An 18,359-nucleotide genomic window follows, 5' to 3' on the forward strand; every position below is an offset into this window, starting at 1 on the left:
TACAGTCATCCTGATTCACGCACACATTCTTAGTTTTTTTCAGTCTGGTAAAGTGTATACATATATTTTTTTAATAGTTCTGCAGACTGCCGACCTGTCCAGAGTGTATCCTGACCTCGCCCATAGTAAGCTGCAATCGGCTCCAGTGCGCAGTGACCCTGAACAGGATAAGCGGTATAGAGTATGGATGGATGGATGAATTATTTATACAAAAGTAAGACCTTTTTTTTTTTTTTAACATTTTTTTTCTGATAAGTTTTAGTCTGAATGTGTTTTTCTTTACATTGTTCATCTCAATAGTGTGATCTGTGCACATAGTATACCACCATGGAAGGACGGAATGCAAGGAATCTTTTAAAGTGTAAACAAAGTTTAACTGAAGTGTCAGTTCAAAAGGAAGAATATATGCACCAACCAGTGAAAAAGATCATCCCTCTCTATTATGCGGATTATGTTTTCATCTGGGATTACACATGGGAATATTAAGAACTGGGCACTGCCTGGGGTTTTAATGGCAATGGGTTAATACTCAGGACTTAGCTCTGTTTAAAACCCTTCAACCTAGCCATATCCTGCGCACATTTTGTGTCGCATCAGTCCGTATCTTCACGTCCATAATAGAACCATCTTGCTGAGGAAGTATTGCATGGATTCCCTTCAACAGATAGATCTTTTTTGTAGTGCTGTCTCTTGTACTTTTTTCTTTGTGTTTCATTTTGAAAACTTCTTTTTTCACGATGTCTGCTGCTGAAGTCGACTCAAAATCAGAAGCTACTGATACTGAACCGGTAGGATTCTTTCAGAAATGACCAAATGTGTGTTATTTCATTTGTTTTGTTTATTTAGACTTCTATATTTATTAATTGTGTATTAATTGTGTATATATACACATATATATATATGTGTATATATAAAATAAATAAAAGATAAATTATTGACTATGAAGAAGGAGCAACACAAAGTGTTACTGACATATAATACACTATAACCAAATGTATCTAGATTTGGCTTTCATAATTTAAATTGATTCATCTCCACAGGTGTTGGACTTGATGTGATACTGTAATCTTCAGGTAGAAAATATTTTCTGTTCATGAAAGTATTTACACTTTCATTCAATATTCACCAGGGAAGTGCCGCACAAGAGCAGATCCTGAATATTATGAGTTACTCTCAGCGTGGGCGAATGGAGGAACAACGCTGCTCGTTGATTCCTGTTAAAAAACCACAAACAACCCAGACAGGTTGGATTTGTGTTAATATTATCTGCAATTACTATCTCCTAGTGTAAAATAAATGCTGATTGTTTCATTTCTTCTCCTCACAGACTCAAGCAAATTGGGTGAACACCCAGATGTTAAGTTGTCATTACCTGCATTTAACTACAAGGTATTTGAAAGTGCCTGTATGTACAAACTTGTAGCGTTGAGATGACTATTGAATGAAATATATACCAAACTATATCTCACTTCCTCAGGAACCTGGATTTAATAACCACCATGGCTCTGCACCTCAGATCTCTGTGACTGAGAGTACTCCAGATCTAGGCAGGAAGAATGCATCTGGAGCAGGAAACCAACTAGAGGTCCCTATTCAGCGTGGCCGCTCCAGTTCCATACAGGTTACATCTTTTTTACAAACTCATTCTGATTTCAGCAATTATGAATTTCTTGATCAGATTTAAAAAAACAAAAAAACTAACTAACATGTATGTTAAATTTTGACTGCTCATCAAATCTAAATGCTACTTTGTACAAAAAGGCAGAATCACCCGATGAACAACAAAAGTTCATTAATATGATAAACCAAGGGCAACGTGGACGCATGGATGACCAGTGCTGCTCCTTTGATCCAAGCAAGAGTACTCCCTGCACACCCAAGCATTCAGACAGGAAGCCCACTGCAAGCACAACAAACTCAGGTGAATGACACGTACAGCCAGCTTTGTTCGTGTCTCTCTCTATATTTTTCATCGTTCTTTATCATTTCCAAATCCAAGTAAAATTGTTTTCTTTATAAATTCATTGCAGTGTCTTATTTGACTTTATCACATAGGCTCGGATCTTGAAATGTTCTTCAACCTTTTGGCAAACACTCAAAGTCAACGGTTTGATGACCAGCGGGTGTCCCTCCAAACTTTACCAGGGTTAGGAAATGACAATAGCAAAGCTGCTGCAGATTCAAGCTACTTATGTGACATGGTTTCCAAAGTCCAGGTTAGTGCTTTTCAAACAAATGTTTGAAACACGGTACAATGACACTGTAGAAAGACTGGCTGTGAATTTGAATGTTGCGCAATTTTGGACCCAACAGAAGATTACACTCTTGTCCTGTGAAACATAATGCGCCAACATTTTGAAAAATGCTGAGAAGATATGTTATGGACTTGTAGGAGTGAAACAATAAAAATTTAAATGGGGAAAAAAATTGCTAAGAAGTCCTGTCTTTTACGTATTTCCAGGGTTCCAGAATGGATGATCAAAGGTGTTCGCTGCCTCACGTTTCAACCATATCTGCATCTGGTACAGGCCCTTTACGATCAGCCTCCTTCAACCCTTCCGATATGAACAGACCAAAAAGCAAAGACAACACACCTCAAAAACAGGTATGCACTCCTGTTACTGTCCCTGGAGGTAAATTGCTTTAAAAGCAACATCAATTAAGTTCATGTGTTTGATAGCCATACTTTTTTTTCAACATCCAGACCATCACTTCAGCTGATCAGGAAAAATTTATGACCATCATGAGCCACTCCCAGCGTGGACGGATGGATGAGCAGCGATGTGTCCTGAATGCCAGTCCACAGTGTACACCCAAACACCAGCCTAATCAGGCCAACGTGCCACAAGGTCAGAATACCAGCATGTTGGCTGTCCTATTTTCCGTTTGTCACGCATTTTCTCATGCATTGCATATATAAATTGGAGAAACAATTTTGAAATGAATGTTTATTTTTTTCCCCACTCCAATCCTAGAATCTGAAAAGTTTTTCAACTTGTTGGCCAACTCTCAAGGCCGACGGCTTGATGACCAGCGAGTAACTCTTCCTTCATTACCAGGGATACAGAACGGTGGCACTGCATCAAAGTCGTCTATGGCTGAGAAGGATGCAAGCTACTTGTGTTACATGGTTTCCAGAGTACAGGTTAGCTTTAAAAATAGACTAATCTAACTAACTGTCAACACTTTTTGACACTTTGTCATGCAGTGTGTTCGCACACAGAAATTTGTTTTACCTAAAAAAAATCGTCCATGTTGATGAGACATTACAGAATCATATTTGATTCCCATAGGGCTCGAGAATGGATGAACAGAGATGTTCTGCACCTCAAATCTTTCAGACTCATGGTACCCCATCAGTTCAGCTCAAAGGCCATCCTATTTCAGATACGTCTGGCAAACTGCAGCGGTCTGCCTCCTTAAACCGTGCCAAAGCTGACCTTCATCAGCAGGTTGTATTTCTCGTGGTTCTTACCAATGATCCACTACAGTCATTTCAAATGTTGAATCTGAAATATGTTTCTTTTGCTTTTTTCAGGAAGCTTCTCCGGCAGATCAGGAAAAGTTCCTTAAAATGATCAGTCATGCACAAAGGGGGCGTATGGACGAACAACGTTGCTCCTTACAACCCAGCAGAAGTACACCTGCCACGCCTACGCACAATGGAAGTGCTTTAAATAATAAACCCATCGGTCAGAACAAGAAGAAAGACACCTCAAGGTCAAATATGTGCTGTCTGTCCCTGAGATGTCTGAAATAACTCTTTACTGTCTGTAACAGGTGCAGAAGCTGATTCATTCTTCAAAATCATCGCCTCCAGTCAGGCACGTCGGCTAGATGATCAGCGTGTCGCTCTTCCTACTTTGCCAGGGATAAACGGAAATTCTGAAAGAACTGAAAAGAATCAAAAGACAAAGGTGAAATCCTCAGTAGATTACACGATTTCTATTGTGAACTTACTGTTCTATTGTGAAGTTACTCTGTTGCATGATTATTTCAATAGTATATAATGCCATACTTGGACATAGGCGCCTTTTGTTTGAGCTGATAGATTGCCTTCATAGCTCCAAATTCAAACATGACTTTGACTAGTAGATGTTGAAAATGATTATATGATTTCATTTCTATGTACACAGGCAACACATTGGAATATGTGCCAAATGTACTGCCTTCTGTTTGCAAATGATGATTCAATATAGTTAGATGGTTGACATCTCAACAATGTTTACTTTTCTCCTGCAAGCTGATTCCACCACACATCACTGTTGCTGAATGTACACCGACAACGCCAAGGAAAACCTATTCCACACCGACCTCTCAACCACAGATGGCTTACGCAGACACGGGCTCTCCCAGAGGCATACCTAAATCTGCGTCATTTACCCCTGAAACTGAATATGCGAAGGAGTCACCTGGTCAGGTAAATGTGCCAAAATTTTATTTGAATTGACCAATACTTTGGTTACCTTAAGAAATATTCTGTGAGAAAAAAGTATTTGTATGTGATTAAATGTGTACAGTGATTAGTCAAACTAGTATTCATGTAATGAAGTCACCAAAAGGTATCGCTGTCATGCTTTAATGTATTTTGTCATGGAAGGATGAAGGCACATTTTGGGGAGCACTTCCATTCCTTTTCTGCTTCACTGAATAAAAGGCTGTACAAGAATCAATCAAATACTTTCATCAATGACTTGATGCTTTTGTATAGGTGACGCTGAGGGTATCCATGAGCTTCACGCCACAGCAGGTAAGCTGTGCAACAGCTTGTGTATAGTTTAACAACCTACAGTTACTGACATGATACTAGAAATCCTTTCAACACCTACTTAATGTTTTTCTGTGACAGGGAAAGAAAAATTACGGTCAGCAAGTTACATTTCCAGAGCTCTTCTTAACTGTTGGAGCCCCAGGAGATAACCTTGTGATCCCGCTGAGTCCTGCACCTGGCAGACCCCTGTCCTTAGACTTAAACCTTGTACCCAAAGGATCTAAATCAAGGCACTGCTCTCCAAGATGTTCCAGCCCCAGGAAAGCACACTCAAGGCCGTCATCTCCCTACAAAGCAAACAGTAAACCACGTTCGATGGCTTCATGCTCTCATGAACAGGAGAAGGTTGTGATCAGCCCGATCAGTCCAGATGAAGACTGTTTCTCCCTGATTGAGAAGGTTCACACAGCCCAGCTGCGGAGAGGATCATCTGATGGAGGACAGAAAGGCAAAGAGGATCAAGGAAAGGGGCGAGAAAAGACAGAACCAGGGAAGGGAAAGGGGGCTGGAAAGAGAGACCGAAAGAATGGAGGGAACAAACAGTAGTCCAATTTGAGAAAGTGTAAATTTGTGCTGAAGAAAGTTATTGGAATGAGTTAGGAGAGGTCCGGGATTTATTTGGGTGAGTCAAACATATCTCAGGTGAAGTTGAATTTGTAGCTTCAATAGGCACACTAAAATATGAAAATCTTGCCGAAGAACGACTACTATTTCCTGTTGTTGGTTTTTATTTTACCCTTGTTAAATGTCGAACTGTATACATTAAATTGTATATATGTGTTGAACTCGGTAGTAGGATTTCAAACTCTTTGTTTTCTGCAATGTATGATTCAGAATTAACCTGCCTCATGTCTTGAAATAAGAATAAACCTTGTGGGTGAACTTCAGAAACCCATTAGTCTATCAACAGAGAAATACTGAAAAGCTTAGTGAGACTTTTAGGATCCATGGTCCAGACGACGGATGAAAAGGTAAAGTTTTGACTTAAATTTTATTTACTTTGACCAAAACACATACATAAAATACATGCTATACTGCAGAGAGATGGTGCTTCTTAAGTCTGGTGGATGATGTTGTTTTGATCTATTTAGAGGTCTTGACTGAAACTTGCTATTAAAACAGATTTAATGTCCCTGTTTGCTGAACACCAGAAATTTGATTTTAGTATGAACACTTCATTATTTTACATTGGGTAAGTTTTAACTAAACCAAATTAAACAGCTTCATGGGAAAACAAGCGAAAACATACATCCTGAATCGCATCGTAATCTTAACCACAATAGCTGAATTACATACAGAATTAATCATGAGCAGCAGCAGCGCTGCAGTAAATATTCAAAAGTGGGACATTGTATTCGTACACATGCAACATTAATACCAGATAAAGTTTAGTTTGAGTTTTAATTTGAAGATTTGGTCAAATGCAATCAATATGATAAGAGGTAAAAAGGGAGCGTAAGTCCGACTTTTCAAACATTTATTTTGGATTTACAGAACAATACATTCATGGATTCATATTGTATGAACAACTAAATTGAACTCTCATCCTCCGCTGGATCCTTTAGCTCATTCAGCAGAGTCACTTCCCTAAAAACGAAGAGAAATAATTAGAACGTGAAGTCAGTATAGGAATATGTTGTAGAATTTAAAATAATATTCAGCCTTTGTTGATGGGAATATAACAGCAGCATTTAATGAGTCAAAATATGGCTTATCGATCTACACACTGTTCAGTTGAGCACAGTTTCACAAGTAAATATGTATTGAACTATTGTTAAGTTTACTAGCAAGTAAAAATTAGGGTTATATAGTCAACAAATTATTATGTAATTAATGAAATGTTACCTTTCCAACATCACGGGTTTTTGCTCTCATCTTGTTGACCTGCGACTCAGCAATGTCGGCTCTCTCCTGAGCTTCCTCCAGCTCATGTTGGACCTTTCTCAGCCTGGACATGTGAGTGTTGGCCTGTTCTTCCTGTGAACATTTTCAAGTTACATCAATAATGCTGTTCAATCAGTCAGCTAACCATTGTGTTCGTTATTGTTTTGGTTTGCTTACAGCCTCCTCAGCCTGTCTCTTGTACGCCTTGACTTTAAGCTGCAGTTTGTCCACCAGGTCCTGAAGTCGGGTCACATTCTTCTTGTCCTCCTCAGTCTGCATAGAAAATGTATCATGTATTAATTAATAAACACAGAAATCAACAGAAGCCAGTGTAATATATCTCATGAATGCACTACCTGGTAGGTGAGCTCCTTCACTCTCCTCTCATATTTGCGGACTCCTTTAATAGCATCAGCTCCACGTCTCTGCTCGGCGTCAACTTCAGCTTCCAGTTCACGCACCTGCCAGTTATCAAAAATATTTCAAGGTCGACATGTTTGTGTAAAGAGAAAGCATGTTGTGTGTCTTTGATGCTTTGATACTATCATAGTTTATGTAAAAACTTCATACCCTGGACTCCAGTTTCTGGAGCTGCTTCTTGCCACCCTTCATGGCGAGGTTCTCAGCCTCATCCAGACGATGCTGCAGATCTTTGACTGTGACCTCCAGGTTCTTCTTCATCCTCTCCAGATGAGCGCTGGTGTCCTGCTCCTTCTTCAGCTCCTCAGCCATCATGGCAGCCTAAAATGTTCCAAAAGTATTTTACCATTTATTTCGATCCAAATATGATTCCTTATGAAATAAAATGTCATTGAAAATGTAATCTCACATCAGTGATAGCTTTTTTAGCTTTCTCCTCAGCGTTTCTTGCTTCTTGAACAGCATCGTCCACCTCACCCTGAACCTGGACAAAGTCTGACTCCAGCTTCTTCTTGGTGTTCAGAAGACTGGTGTTCTGCATGTTCAAGGAAAAAAACATATAAATCAAAGGGAATAATATTCATGATAATTTGTGAGTGTATATATATGTGTGTGTTCTTGATGCACAGTAAACAACCTGAGAGTGAAGCAGTCCCACACGCTCACAGGCGTCAATCAACTCCTGCTCAGCCACTTTGCGTCCTCTCTCTGTCTGCTCCAGTGCGGCTCTCAGCTCATCGATCTCAGCCATCATCAGACCATTTCTGCGCTCCACTATTGCAACCTGCTCCTTCATGTCCTCCTGTCCTCTGATAGCATCATCAAGGTGCAGTTGGGCATCCTGATGAAACAGAAGAAGTTACAAATATTCTGCATCTTTTTTTTAACTTGGTTATTCTAACTGAACTATTGAAGAAAACTCACCTTGAGCTGTCCCTGGACATTCCTGAGTTGTTTCTGAGCCTCAGCAGCCTGCCTGTTGGCATGGCTCAGCTGAATCTCCATCTCATTCAGGTCTCCCTCCATCTTCTTCTTGACTCTCAGGGCATCATTCCTGCTCCTGACCTCAGAATCAAGAGTGCTCTGCATGGAGTCGATCACCCTCTGGCTGTTTCTCTTGATCTGCTCCATCTCCTCATCCTTCTCTGCCAGCTTCCTGTCAACCTCCCCTTTCACCTGGTTGAGCTCAAGCTGAATACGAAGAATCTTAGATTCCTCATGCTCCAGAGTACCCTGCACGAAATGACCAAACAATCAAATTTGTGTTCTGTTATGATTAATGATTTATTGAAAAAGCAATCATTATCAATTTTCAAAGTATGAATAGAAAGTGAAATATATTACCTCAGCTTCCTCGAGAGCTGTCTGAATTTCAGTCTTCTCACTTTCTACAGCCTTTTTGGCTTTTTCTAACTCATGAATGCTCTTTCCAGTCTCGCCAATCTGTTCAGTCAGGTCGGAGATCTCCTCTACGGATGAAAATGAAAGAAGATAACGGCTTGTAGACTTTTTACAAATGGTGATAATTGATCATTTGCACTAAGTGTACTTAACATACGTTGCAAGTTCTTGTTCTCTCTCTTCATGGTCTCCAGCTGATCCAGAGCCTCCTCATAGGAGTTCTTCATCTTGAAGAGTTCAGTGCTGAGAGAACGCGCCTCCTTTTGGGCTCCTTCCAGCTCTGATTGACTCTCCTCATATTTTTGTTTCCAATCTGACAGGACCTAGAAATATATAGACCAAAAAAGTAAACTGGTAAATGGCCACATCTCGCTGTAAGCCTGGCTTTGTATTACACTCAAACCTGGTACCTTGTCAAAGTTGATCTGCTTCTTGCTACCTGGCAACTAAAGTAAGGAGGTACGATTAAAAGTCATTGGGCTCGATTAACAATTTACCTTGTCAAAGTTCCTCTGCTTTTTATCAAGGTTGGCAGCCAGAGCATTCGCTCTCTCCACGTCAATCATGAGGTCCTCCACCTCACCCTGCAGCCTCTGCTTGGTCTTCTCCAAAGAGGCACACTTGGAGTTCACAGCCTCAATGGATTCCTCAGCCTCCTGCAGGCGCTGGGCCAGCTTTTTCCTGTGAAGAACATGCATTGATAGAACTAGTCTTGTACACTATGTAAGAAAATATTGACTCTTAAGTAATTTATCGATCAGAAAGTATTGTACTTGGCCTCCTCCAGCTCCTCAGTGCGCTGGATAGCATCGGTCTCATATTTGGTTCTCCACTGAGCCACCTCACTGTTGGCCTTGGACATTCCTCTCTGCAGCTCAGCCTTGGCCTCCTGCTCCTCCTCAAACTGCTCTCTGAGCAGATCACAGTCATGACGAGAGGACTGAACAGCATGAGCCAGGGCGTTCTTGGCCTACACATGTATCAAATGCACCATTAATTTATTAATTCAAGATATTACCATGTTGCTTTATATAAAACAACTGTGGAAAATCTGTGTTAGAAATTGTTTTTAAACATTCTATAGTTTCAGTTGTCAACATGAATGACTAATTGAATTTACAGCAAACAGTACCTTCACTTCCTCTTCAATGTGTCTCTTAAGTTCTTCAATCTGCTGAGTGTATGCCTGCTTGCCTCGTGTGAGCTGGGAAATGAGCGCTTCCTTCTCCTCAATGTGACGAGCAAACTCACCTAGATGATAGTAAGATTCATATTCAAATTCCTTCTTTCATTGATGACGGGTATTCCAAATTGATTTACATTATAGAGAAAATATATTTTTGAACAAGTGCACAGCATACAAGTCAAATCAATATTTTACACCATGAATGATCTATTATCCTCAAATAAGACATTTTATGCAGTGCTTCATACAACTAAATAAACATTACAGCAGTCAAAATGATATCAGTAAGAGAACCTTTTTTTTTTTTAATAACATACATTAGTTATTGGAATTTTTACTCTGTGTTTAGAATTTCAGTTGGAGCTTTTTAACAACAACAAAAAAATATTTTATAACATCAGATCACAATTTCAAAGAGGCGATCATTAAGGGAGGAGGAACTATTTCATATCCTGAAATGCACACCATTTTCTGTTTGTAGTCTTGCTCTCTGTGCACTCAGGTCATTTAGCTGGCGAACATTCTCATCATTCTTGGACTTGATTTCGCTTAACTGGTCTTCAAGAGTTCGGCACATTTTCTCCAGATTGGCCTGTCATGGGAAGATCATGAGTTGGAGTTACATTGACTGATTTTATTGATCAAATATGATCAAATATTCTAGGTCAACATTACAAATAATATTGTTAACCTTTGCTTTGGCCACAGCCTCCATATTGCTGGAGAGGTCATCGATCTCCATCTTGTACTCGCTCTTCTCCTTCTCCAGCTTCTGCTTGACACGCTGGAGGTTGTCGATCTGCTCTCCCAGCTCTGCAACACTGTCAGCCTGCTTCTTACGGAGAGCTGCTGCAGTAGCTTCATGCTGCAGGGTGGATTCTTCAAGGTCACGACGCAGCTTCTGGAACTCAGTCTCACGCTTCTTGTTCATCTCAATCTGAGCGGCTGTTGCTCCACCAGCTTCCTCAAGCCTCTCACTGATCTCCTCGAGCTCCCTGGAGAGATCAGCTCTCTGCTTCTCTACCTTAGCCCGAGCAGCCCTCTCAGCTTCAATCTCCTCCTCCAGCTCCTCAATACGAGCCTAGAGTTGATGACAATTGGATGAAGAAGACTTCTTTAGTCAAACATATACTGTGATTTGCTTCTTGTAATTATCGTTAACCTTAAGTGGAAAATCTTATTCACTATGTGTCACCTGGAGTTCTTTAATCTTCTTCTGAAGCTGAGCACCAAGAGACTGTTCATCCTCAATCTTGCTGAGCAGTTGGCTGGTCTCAAAGTCCTTCCTTAAAGTGGCAAGGAAAGAATGTTCTGGTTAAGCTAATTGTCTCCTAATGGTTAGATCAAGTTTAAGTTAGTCATCAATTGTTTTGTTACACATTTGAATGTGAATATTTTTGCCACTAACTTCTTGATCTTCTCATCAGATTGCTGTTTGTCATTCTCTAGATCCATTATCGATTCCTGGGCCAACTTCAGATCTCCTTCAAGCTTCCTCTTGGCTCTCTCAAGGTCCATACGGAGCTTCTTCTCTTGCTCCAGTGAACCTTCAAGCTATGAGAAAATGACAAATGCAAAGAATCTAAAAGGTTCAAGTCCCACAGTATTTCCATTACTAATCCAGGTTTCTTACATCGTCCACTTGCTGTTCCAGCTTTGTCTTGGCCTTGGTCAGAGTGTTAACTTTGTCTTCCTCTGCCTGGAGATCATCCAGCGTTTGCTGATGAGCCTCTTGGAGGGCTTTCTTCTCCTTGGTCAACTTAGCAATCGACTCATCTTGAGATGCCATCTCCTCAGTCAGGTTTTTTACCTGAAATTTTATGTGTAGTTGAAAGCCTTGACAGTTATCATATCTGTTATGTTGTGGTACAACAAAGCAAAACAATGCATTTCAATATTTTTGTAAAATGCTGTCAAATGGAAGTGCACCTTGTTTTCAGTGGCATGTTTCTCTTTCTCCACTTTAGCCAAGGTCAGCTCCAAGTCATCAATGTCCTTCTTCAGCTCAGAGCACTCATCCTCCAGCTTCCTCTTCTTGGCAGTCAGCTCAGCATTGATTTCTTCTTCATCCTCCAGTCTCTCAGTGGTCTCTTTGAGTTTGGCCTCAAGCTGGATCTTGCTCTTGATCAAACCTTCACATCTTTCTTCAGCATCAGAGAGGTTTTCACCTTCCTGTAGTGGAATTGTTCAAATCGAAATATTCAAAATATTTAAGCCATATTGCTATTTTGTTTTGGGATAAAGCAACATAGTAAAGCAACATAGTATTTCAAACATATTGCTTTGGGAAATGGTTAAAAAATAGAATTAAAAAATTCTAATAATTATTATTATTATTAATATTATTATTTTCATATAATTATCATCATCATTGCTCACAGAAGCCACTTGAAGTTGAAGGTCGTTTTTCTCCTGCAGAAGGGAAACCATCTTCTCTTCCAGTTCCTTCTTCTTGGCCAGAGCAGTCGCAAGGTCTGTTTGCATCTTCCCATAGTTTTCCTTCATCTGCTGCAGCTCCTTCTCAGTCTCAGCACTCTTCAGAAGTGGCTTGATCTTGAAGTAGAGATGCATCCATGGCCAGTTTTTCACATTCATGAATGAACGAATGTTATACTGGATGGTGAAGACTGCATCTCTACAAAAACAACACTTGTTATTGGATTTGTATTGATATACTTGACATCAACATTTTTTTTATTTCATGAGATGAGGTGGAGATACTGAATAACAACTCCACCTTCTCTCCATCATCTTCATGAATTCCTTTCTCATTTGGTATCCTCTGCAGAGAGCCTGAGTCATGGTCACCAGTGCAGCCAGTTTCTCGTCTCTCATCTCCTCAAGAGTACCCAGCAGGCCAGCTTTGAAGAACACCTATGTTGGTAAGTCAAGAAAATTTGTCAAGAGTTTAAGTAGTTACAGCAATATGTCTCTAAAGATAAAATATATTGATGACATACTTTGGTGTGCCCAAACTTGTACTGAGTGTGGTCCACATCAATGGAGCCGAGCAGCTTCTCTGAGGCCTTCTTGTTGTCAATGAACTGTCCCTCAGGGATGACACTGGCATTCAGTACTTTGTATCTGCAGGATGAAATTGAGGAAATTGTGAAAATGCTTGTATAGTTGCTTTAACACCATTTTCACTTATTGATATTGAACATAATTTCACCTCTGCTTGAAGTCACCATAGAGGATTCTGCTGGGGAAGCCCTTTCTGCAGATTCTGATACCCTCCAGCACACCATTACACCTCAGCTGGTGTATGACCAAGAAGTTCTCCATGAGACCTACACATGAGCAAATACGTTATCTTGATAAAGCATCAGTGGCTATACTTTCAAACTAATAAATGCAAAAATCAAGCAAAAAACTACAACACCAAAACAACAGACCTGGGGTTTTTGATTCATTAGGAATCAAGCAACGCACAAAGTGAGGATGAGTACTCCTCAAGTTGGTCATCAGCTTGCCCAAGTTCTCCTGTGGATCAGCATCATTGACAGTTCAATTTGATTTCAAATTGTGCTTCTGCATTTTATACAAAATGCAATTGTACAATACATACCCTGAAAAGAGCAGAAACAGTCTGGAAGGAGCCACCTTTTTTCTTGCCACCACCCTTCTTGCCACCACCAGACTCTGTTTTCACAAAAGGTTTCAGTGACATTGAATTGTGTCATTTATTTTGTGATAAAGGGTTTACATGCAAGTCAAGTGTAGTTTCCCCTGAGATGTATGAGCAAATGATCTGTGTGGACTTAATCTTACCCTCAACTGAAGAATGAGATGCATACAGGAAACAAAGCAGTTTGTTGGAAGACTTCTGATACAGCTGAACAACTGAGTCATTCAGGGGATCCTTGTTCTTGTCCAGCCAGCCACTGATATTGTAGTCCACAGTGCCAGCATAGTGAACCAGAGAAAAGTGAGCCTCAGCCTTGCCCTTTCCAGGCTTTGGTTTCTCAAAGGCCTTTGTCTTTCCAAGATGCTGATCATGCAGCTTGTTCTTGAAGGAAACGTCTGTGGCCTTGGGGAACATGCACTCCTCTTCAAGGATGGAGAAGATGCCCATTGGCTGAGGAGATTTTAGATTTCTTGGTAAAAACTCATCACTGAGCAGAAGTAACTGTAACTTGTGAATACGTACCTTCTCAATAAGCTCAATGCAGGCAGCCAAGTCCATACCGAAGTCAATGAATTCCCAATCAATGCCTTCCTTCTTGTACTCCTCTTGCTCCAGGACGAACATGTGGTGGTTGAAGAACTGTTGCAGTTTCTCATTGGTGAAGTTGATGCAGAGTTGCTCCAAGCTGTTGAACTGAAGTCACAGAAAAGTGTTTAATTTTGTGCAAAAAAGAGTGTTGCTTCAAAATGCCCACCATATAATGTATGCATTCTTACATCAAAGATCTCAAATCCAGCAATATCCAACACTCCAATGAAGAAACTTCTGGCCTGCCTCGTGTCCAACATCTCATTGATACGAACGACCATCCACAAGAACATTTTCTCATAGACAGACTTGCACAGAGCTGAGACAGAATTGTTGACCTGGAAAAAAAATACCACAGCATTACACTTACTCACCTGGGCAAAAATTTTCATCAGAAAATATATACATATATATTTCCAAAGCTTTTGTTCATTACCTGTGGAACGGTCTGACCTTTGGTCACAAACTCATTTCCGACCTTGACTCTGGGGTAGCACAGAGCTTTCAGCATATCAGCAGAGTTCAGGCCCAAGAGGTAGGCGATTTTATCAGCCACTGGAAAGGAAAAAAACCATTCAAGGATCTAACAAAATGTATTTTCTTTAGAGAAAGCATAGATGTAACACCTTCAATGAAGTAAAAAAAGGTAGGGGTATGAATTTTTGTCAAAAACTCTTCTGGTATTAAAGGAATAAAACAAGAATCCTCTTCATGTCACTCACTGCCCCAATCAGCTTTCCTTGAGAGAAAAAGTGTCAAATTACTTCTGAGTTTACTGTGGATTCAAGGTAGAATATATTACAGCAACATAGTAGGGGATCCAAGAAATGCACTTTCACAAATAACTAAATTGGTTATTTTTTTCTTCTTTTTTTTAACTTTCACCTTGAGAATGTACTGCATATTTTATAAAGTTTTATTTAGTGTGATGTAGACAAACTCCACAGGATAACAGAGGGGGCTTTATGTTAAGGACCCCTTTGCCACGACAACCACACATATGACTGAGCTTGTGAGCATGTCAGATGCCCCTCCATTCAACTTCCTTCAAAAGGAGACACAGTTAATTACCCATGATATCATTACAATATGTAAAGTTAGATTATTTTGGTTCTTCCAGATTTCTCATGGGAAAAACCATGTATTGCCTGGTAGTTCACTGTGCTGCATTTGTGGGATTGGTCCTATTGGTTGGTTCTGGCTCTCCTGTGTATCTTCATGTGATGCATACTGATAGCCACCATGCAACCAGTACACTTTTGTACTAGTGTAATTGTGTCTTGATCACATAATGCAGCATAGTTTTTTATGTGGTACGTGAAGTAAGGTGAATTCACCTGCCATAATGACGTAATCTAATATGATAGAGTAATCCAATCTTAAAAAGACATTTACCCTCATTGCCATCAGGCTCAGCCTGCTCCTCACGCTGCTTCTGCTTGAATTTCATGTTTCCGTGATGCATCACAGCACCAGTCAACTTGTAGATGCCAACTTTTTCCTCAGCAGTGAAGCCCAAGATGTCAATGGCAGTCTGTAATTTATGGAAAAGAAAACCATGTCAGAGAACAATTCATTTAGACTAGTTTGCTGCTGCTTTACAAATAACTATCCACACACATCAGTTGCAATGTACTCATCCACGTCATTGATGCTTTTGACAGTGATTTCACCCTGACTGATCATTGGGTAGTCATAGGGGTTGGTGGTGATCAGGAGAGCCTCTGAAAAACAAACAAAAATAAAAACCCACAAAATTTTATTCTCACACTGAATCAACTCATATTTTAAAATGTACACTTTGGAGTAACGTACCCACAATCTCAGGCTTGTGGTTAGTCATCAACTGATAGAAGATGTGGTAGCTCCTCTCAGCAGACAGCTGGAAGGTGACACGAGACTTCTCCAACAGATCTACAAATGTTTGAGTGATCAAAAGAATGACAGTCATACCAAGCAAAAAAAACAAACATTTGCGCCCAACGGATGTTATTATTTTCAAAAGAATAACTAGAACTTACATGTTTCAATATCGGCTGAGGACAGTTTGCCAGTAGATCCAAAATGAATTCGGATGAATTTACCCTGAGCAATGATCAGAAAATGTCATGCTTCCTTGTGATTATCAGTAAACATAAGAAAATATTGTGAAAGTCTGTATTATGGGCACTCACAAAACGAGAGGAGTTGTCATTTCTCACAGTCTTGGCATTACCATAGGCTTCCAACAGAGGGTTGGCTGCAATGATTTGATCTTCCAGTGAACCCTACACAATGATATTATGAAGCTATAGGTGTCACCAACAAGAGCAATTAAAACAAGCAGAAGTACTTTGCAACTATATTTCACCTGAATTTTTCCTGTTTCTTGTTTCTTGTTAGGTCCAACCACTGCAATTGTTGCAAAGTACTGGATGACACGCTTGGTGTTGACAGTCTTTCCTGCGCCAGATTCTCCACTGGGGAAATTGTTAAAAAAAAAATTCTTTGCCATAAAATCACAACATTTTCTTTGCATTTTTGTGGTGGAGAAGTTGTTACTTACGTAATCAGGATGGACTGGTTCTCACGATCTAAAATAGGCATAAATACTCAAGTCAAACATAAAATTGAGATTTATATTTATCACATCAACCTAAATTATGTGATGAAAACAGCGATCTGACCTGTGAGCATGAACTGATAGGCATTGTCAGAGATGGAGAAGATGTGGGGTGGAGCCTCAATCCTCTTCTTGCCTCTATATGCATTGACAACCTGAGAATCGTACACTGGGAGCCACTTGTAGGGGTTCACCACGACGCAGAAGAGACCGGAGTATGTCTGCAGTATTAAAGACATGAAAAATCACAAGGTCTGAAACATATGATGTACAAGTGAAAAGGCATTATTGTATGTTTAAACTAATACTTACATAGATCATCCATGATGCAAAACGCTCTTTGAGGTTAAACAACACAGATGGCTCGTTGAGGTGGGTCATCATGGCCATGTCCTCAATCTTGTCATACTTGGGAGGGTTCATGGGATGGATGTCATCCTCTTTTACGGTGACTGTCTGTATAGGAGAAAAACACATTAACATAGATTTGAATGAAATATTTCTAGGAGAGGAAATAAATGCTCCATCAACTGATTATTTTGTTGAGATTATCAGTTATTTTACTTTACCTTTTTTTTTTTTTAAGTTTTGCCCCACTTACTTTTCCTGTAACTGTGTCAACTGTGGCTTTGCCACCCTCCTTTTTGGTGAGTTTTCCCTTGACATACATGTCTTCAGTGTCAGTCACAAAGTAGGCAGATTTGGCATCGAATGGAGTGTTCTGGGCTTCGATCCTCTCCTTTTCTGGCTTCCGTAGGTAAATGGACGCCGGGCCATAGGCCTCCATCTCTGCGTCTGTGCTCATGATGGCACGTTTGGTCTCTGAAAGCGAAAATGTTACAGGGGCTGTATTTGTCTTGTTTGTATGGGTTATCCACAACCTATCAGGTTAAATGTTTTTTGAATATGCACATTTACCTTCCTTGGCTCCAACCGAAGATGTATTTCAGTCAGGTTTGTTGTTTCTATCCTAGAGAGAGAGAGAGAGAGATTTTTTTTAGATGTGATTTGTTTCAAAATAAGTTCGTTACATTTGTGTAAAATGTATATGCACTATATAAAGGATCTACTATGGTAATTTGAGCAGTTAATCACACTCCTGTTTTGTAAATATTGAAATCAGTGATAAGTTACTGTTACAAAATACAAATGAAGATAATGCACTCACCTGAGTTGAAAGCCTATCAGCTATTGTCATTGTCAAAGCAGCTTCTTTTATAGAGGGAGGACTGGTTCCACAGTAGGTGGGCCCTGCTCAGTTTGGTCATGTATTCTTGTCATGTTGCCGCTAATCCTGTGACATTGATGTTTGCAGTGATTGTATTGCCTTGTAAGCACATTTGTAGCAGCAGATATCTATGTTGTTCACACCGATTTGTCATACGGTTGAGTGTAGCTAACACATATTTCAATTGATAATTAATTGCTCTTACAGATTATCTAAATGATAATGTTAAAATGTCAACAATAATGCTATAATAATACTTTTGTTCATGTTTTGATAACATTCGATGTATTACAAATTTGTTGAGGAAAACATTAAAGATATGAATTTGAAAAAGAGCAGCAATCCTGTGCTCTATTAGGTTGTATTAGTTTAAATATCTTTTTTATCAATGCATGTCAAACATTAGTCCTGAAAAAAATACTTAAAAAAAGAATACCTAGAATACCTACATAGAATAATACATATGTATATATTATTTTCTCAGTTTTGGAGAAGCACACAAATGTCACTGGTGTACAGTTGCAGTTCACACCCATCACATTTCTTAGCCCAATAAAACAAGGTCATCTGTTCCCTAAAGCAGAGGCAAAGACAGTCTGTAGTCTATTCAGGGCCACCTTTCCGAAGATTACTCTAAAGGGGAATATATAT

General features: G+C 39.7%; 2 protein-coding genes across 5 annotated transcripts; one reads left to right on the forward strand and one right to left on the reverse strand.

Moving 5' to 3' along the window:
* Positions 1-510: 510 nt before the first annotated feature.
* On the forward strand, positions 511-6,978 carry LOC308124164 (uncharacterized protein). 4 transcript variants are annotated; one of them, XM_080487022.1, is made up of 15 exons: positions 511-815; positions 1,130-1,244; positions 1,328-1,389; positions 1,478-1,621; positions 1,762-1,921; positions 2,056-2,216; positions 2,462-2,605; positions 2,705-2,849; positions 2,976-3,145; positions 3,294-3,452; positions 3,539-3,692; positions 3,781-3,917; positions 4,244-4,420; positions 4,712-4,750; positions 4,850-6,972. In XM_080487022.1, exons 2-15 carry the CDS (start codon positions 1,163-1,165, stop codon positions 5,315-5,317), a joined length of 2,202 nt encoding a protein of 733 aa, XP_080343148.1. In that variant the 5' UTR covers positions 511-815; positions 1,130-1,162; the 3' UTR covers positions 5,318-6,972. The 4 variants fall into 4 exon arrangements, with proteins under 4 accessions (XP_080343148.1, XP_080343147.1, XP_080343150.1 ...); XM_080487021.1 differs by having other exon boundaries at positions 565-788; positions 4,850-6,978; XM_080487024.1 differs by having other exon boundaries at positions 565-788; positions 1,328-1,405.
* Positions 6,338-17,285, reverse strand: LOC308124163 (myosin heavy chain, fast skeletal muscle-like; the record flags this gene model as incomplete). The annotated part of the gene is made up of 39 exons (XM_080487020.1): positions 6,338-6,358; positions 6,617-6,748; positions 6,833-6,928; positions 7,012-7,116; positions 7,226-7,396; positions 7,485-7,610; positions 7,713-7,916; positions 8,000-8,308; positions 8,420-8,544; positions 8,634-8,799; positions 8,974-9,157; positions 9,250-9,446; positions 9,609-9,727; positions 10,128-10,254; positions 10,354-10,743; positions 10,858-10,944; positions 11,067-11,216; positions 11,296-11,472; positions 11,592-11,834; positions 12,042-12,297; positions 12,400-12,536; positions 12,623-12,746; positions 12,835-12,952; positions 13,058-13,145; positions 13,231-13,304; positions 13,434-13,740; positions 13,813-13,983; positions 14,067-14,216; positions 14,315-14,433; positions 15,274-15,412; positions 15,499-15,602; positions 15,694-15,792; positions 15,900-15,963; positions 16,053-16,145; positions 16,229-16,337; positions 16,424-16,451; positions 16,545-16,701; positions 16,793-16,936; positions 17,082-17,285. The coding sequence occupies 39 exons, from the start codon at positions 17,283-17,285 to the stop codon at positions 6,338-6,340; spliced, it is 5,814 nt and encodes a 1,937-aa protein (XP_080343146.1).
* Positions 17,286-18,359: the final 1,074 nt, after the last annotated feature.

The sequence above is a fragment of the Lipophrys pholis genome (assembly GCF_963383615.2).
Source record: "Lipophrys pholis genome assembly, chromosome: 19".
NCBI lineage: Eukaryota > Metazoa > Chordata > Actinopteri > Blenniiformes > Blenniidae > Lipophrys > Lipophrys pholis.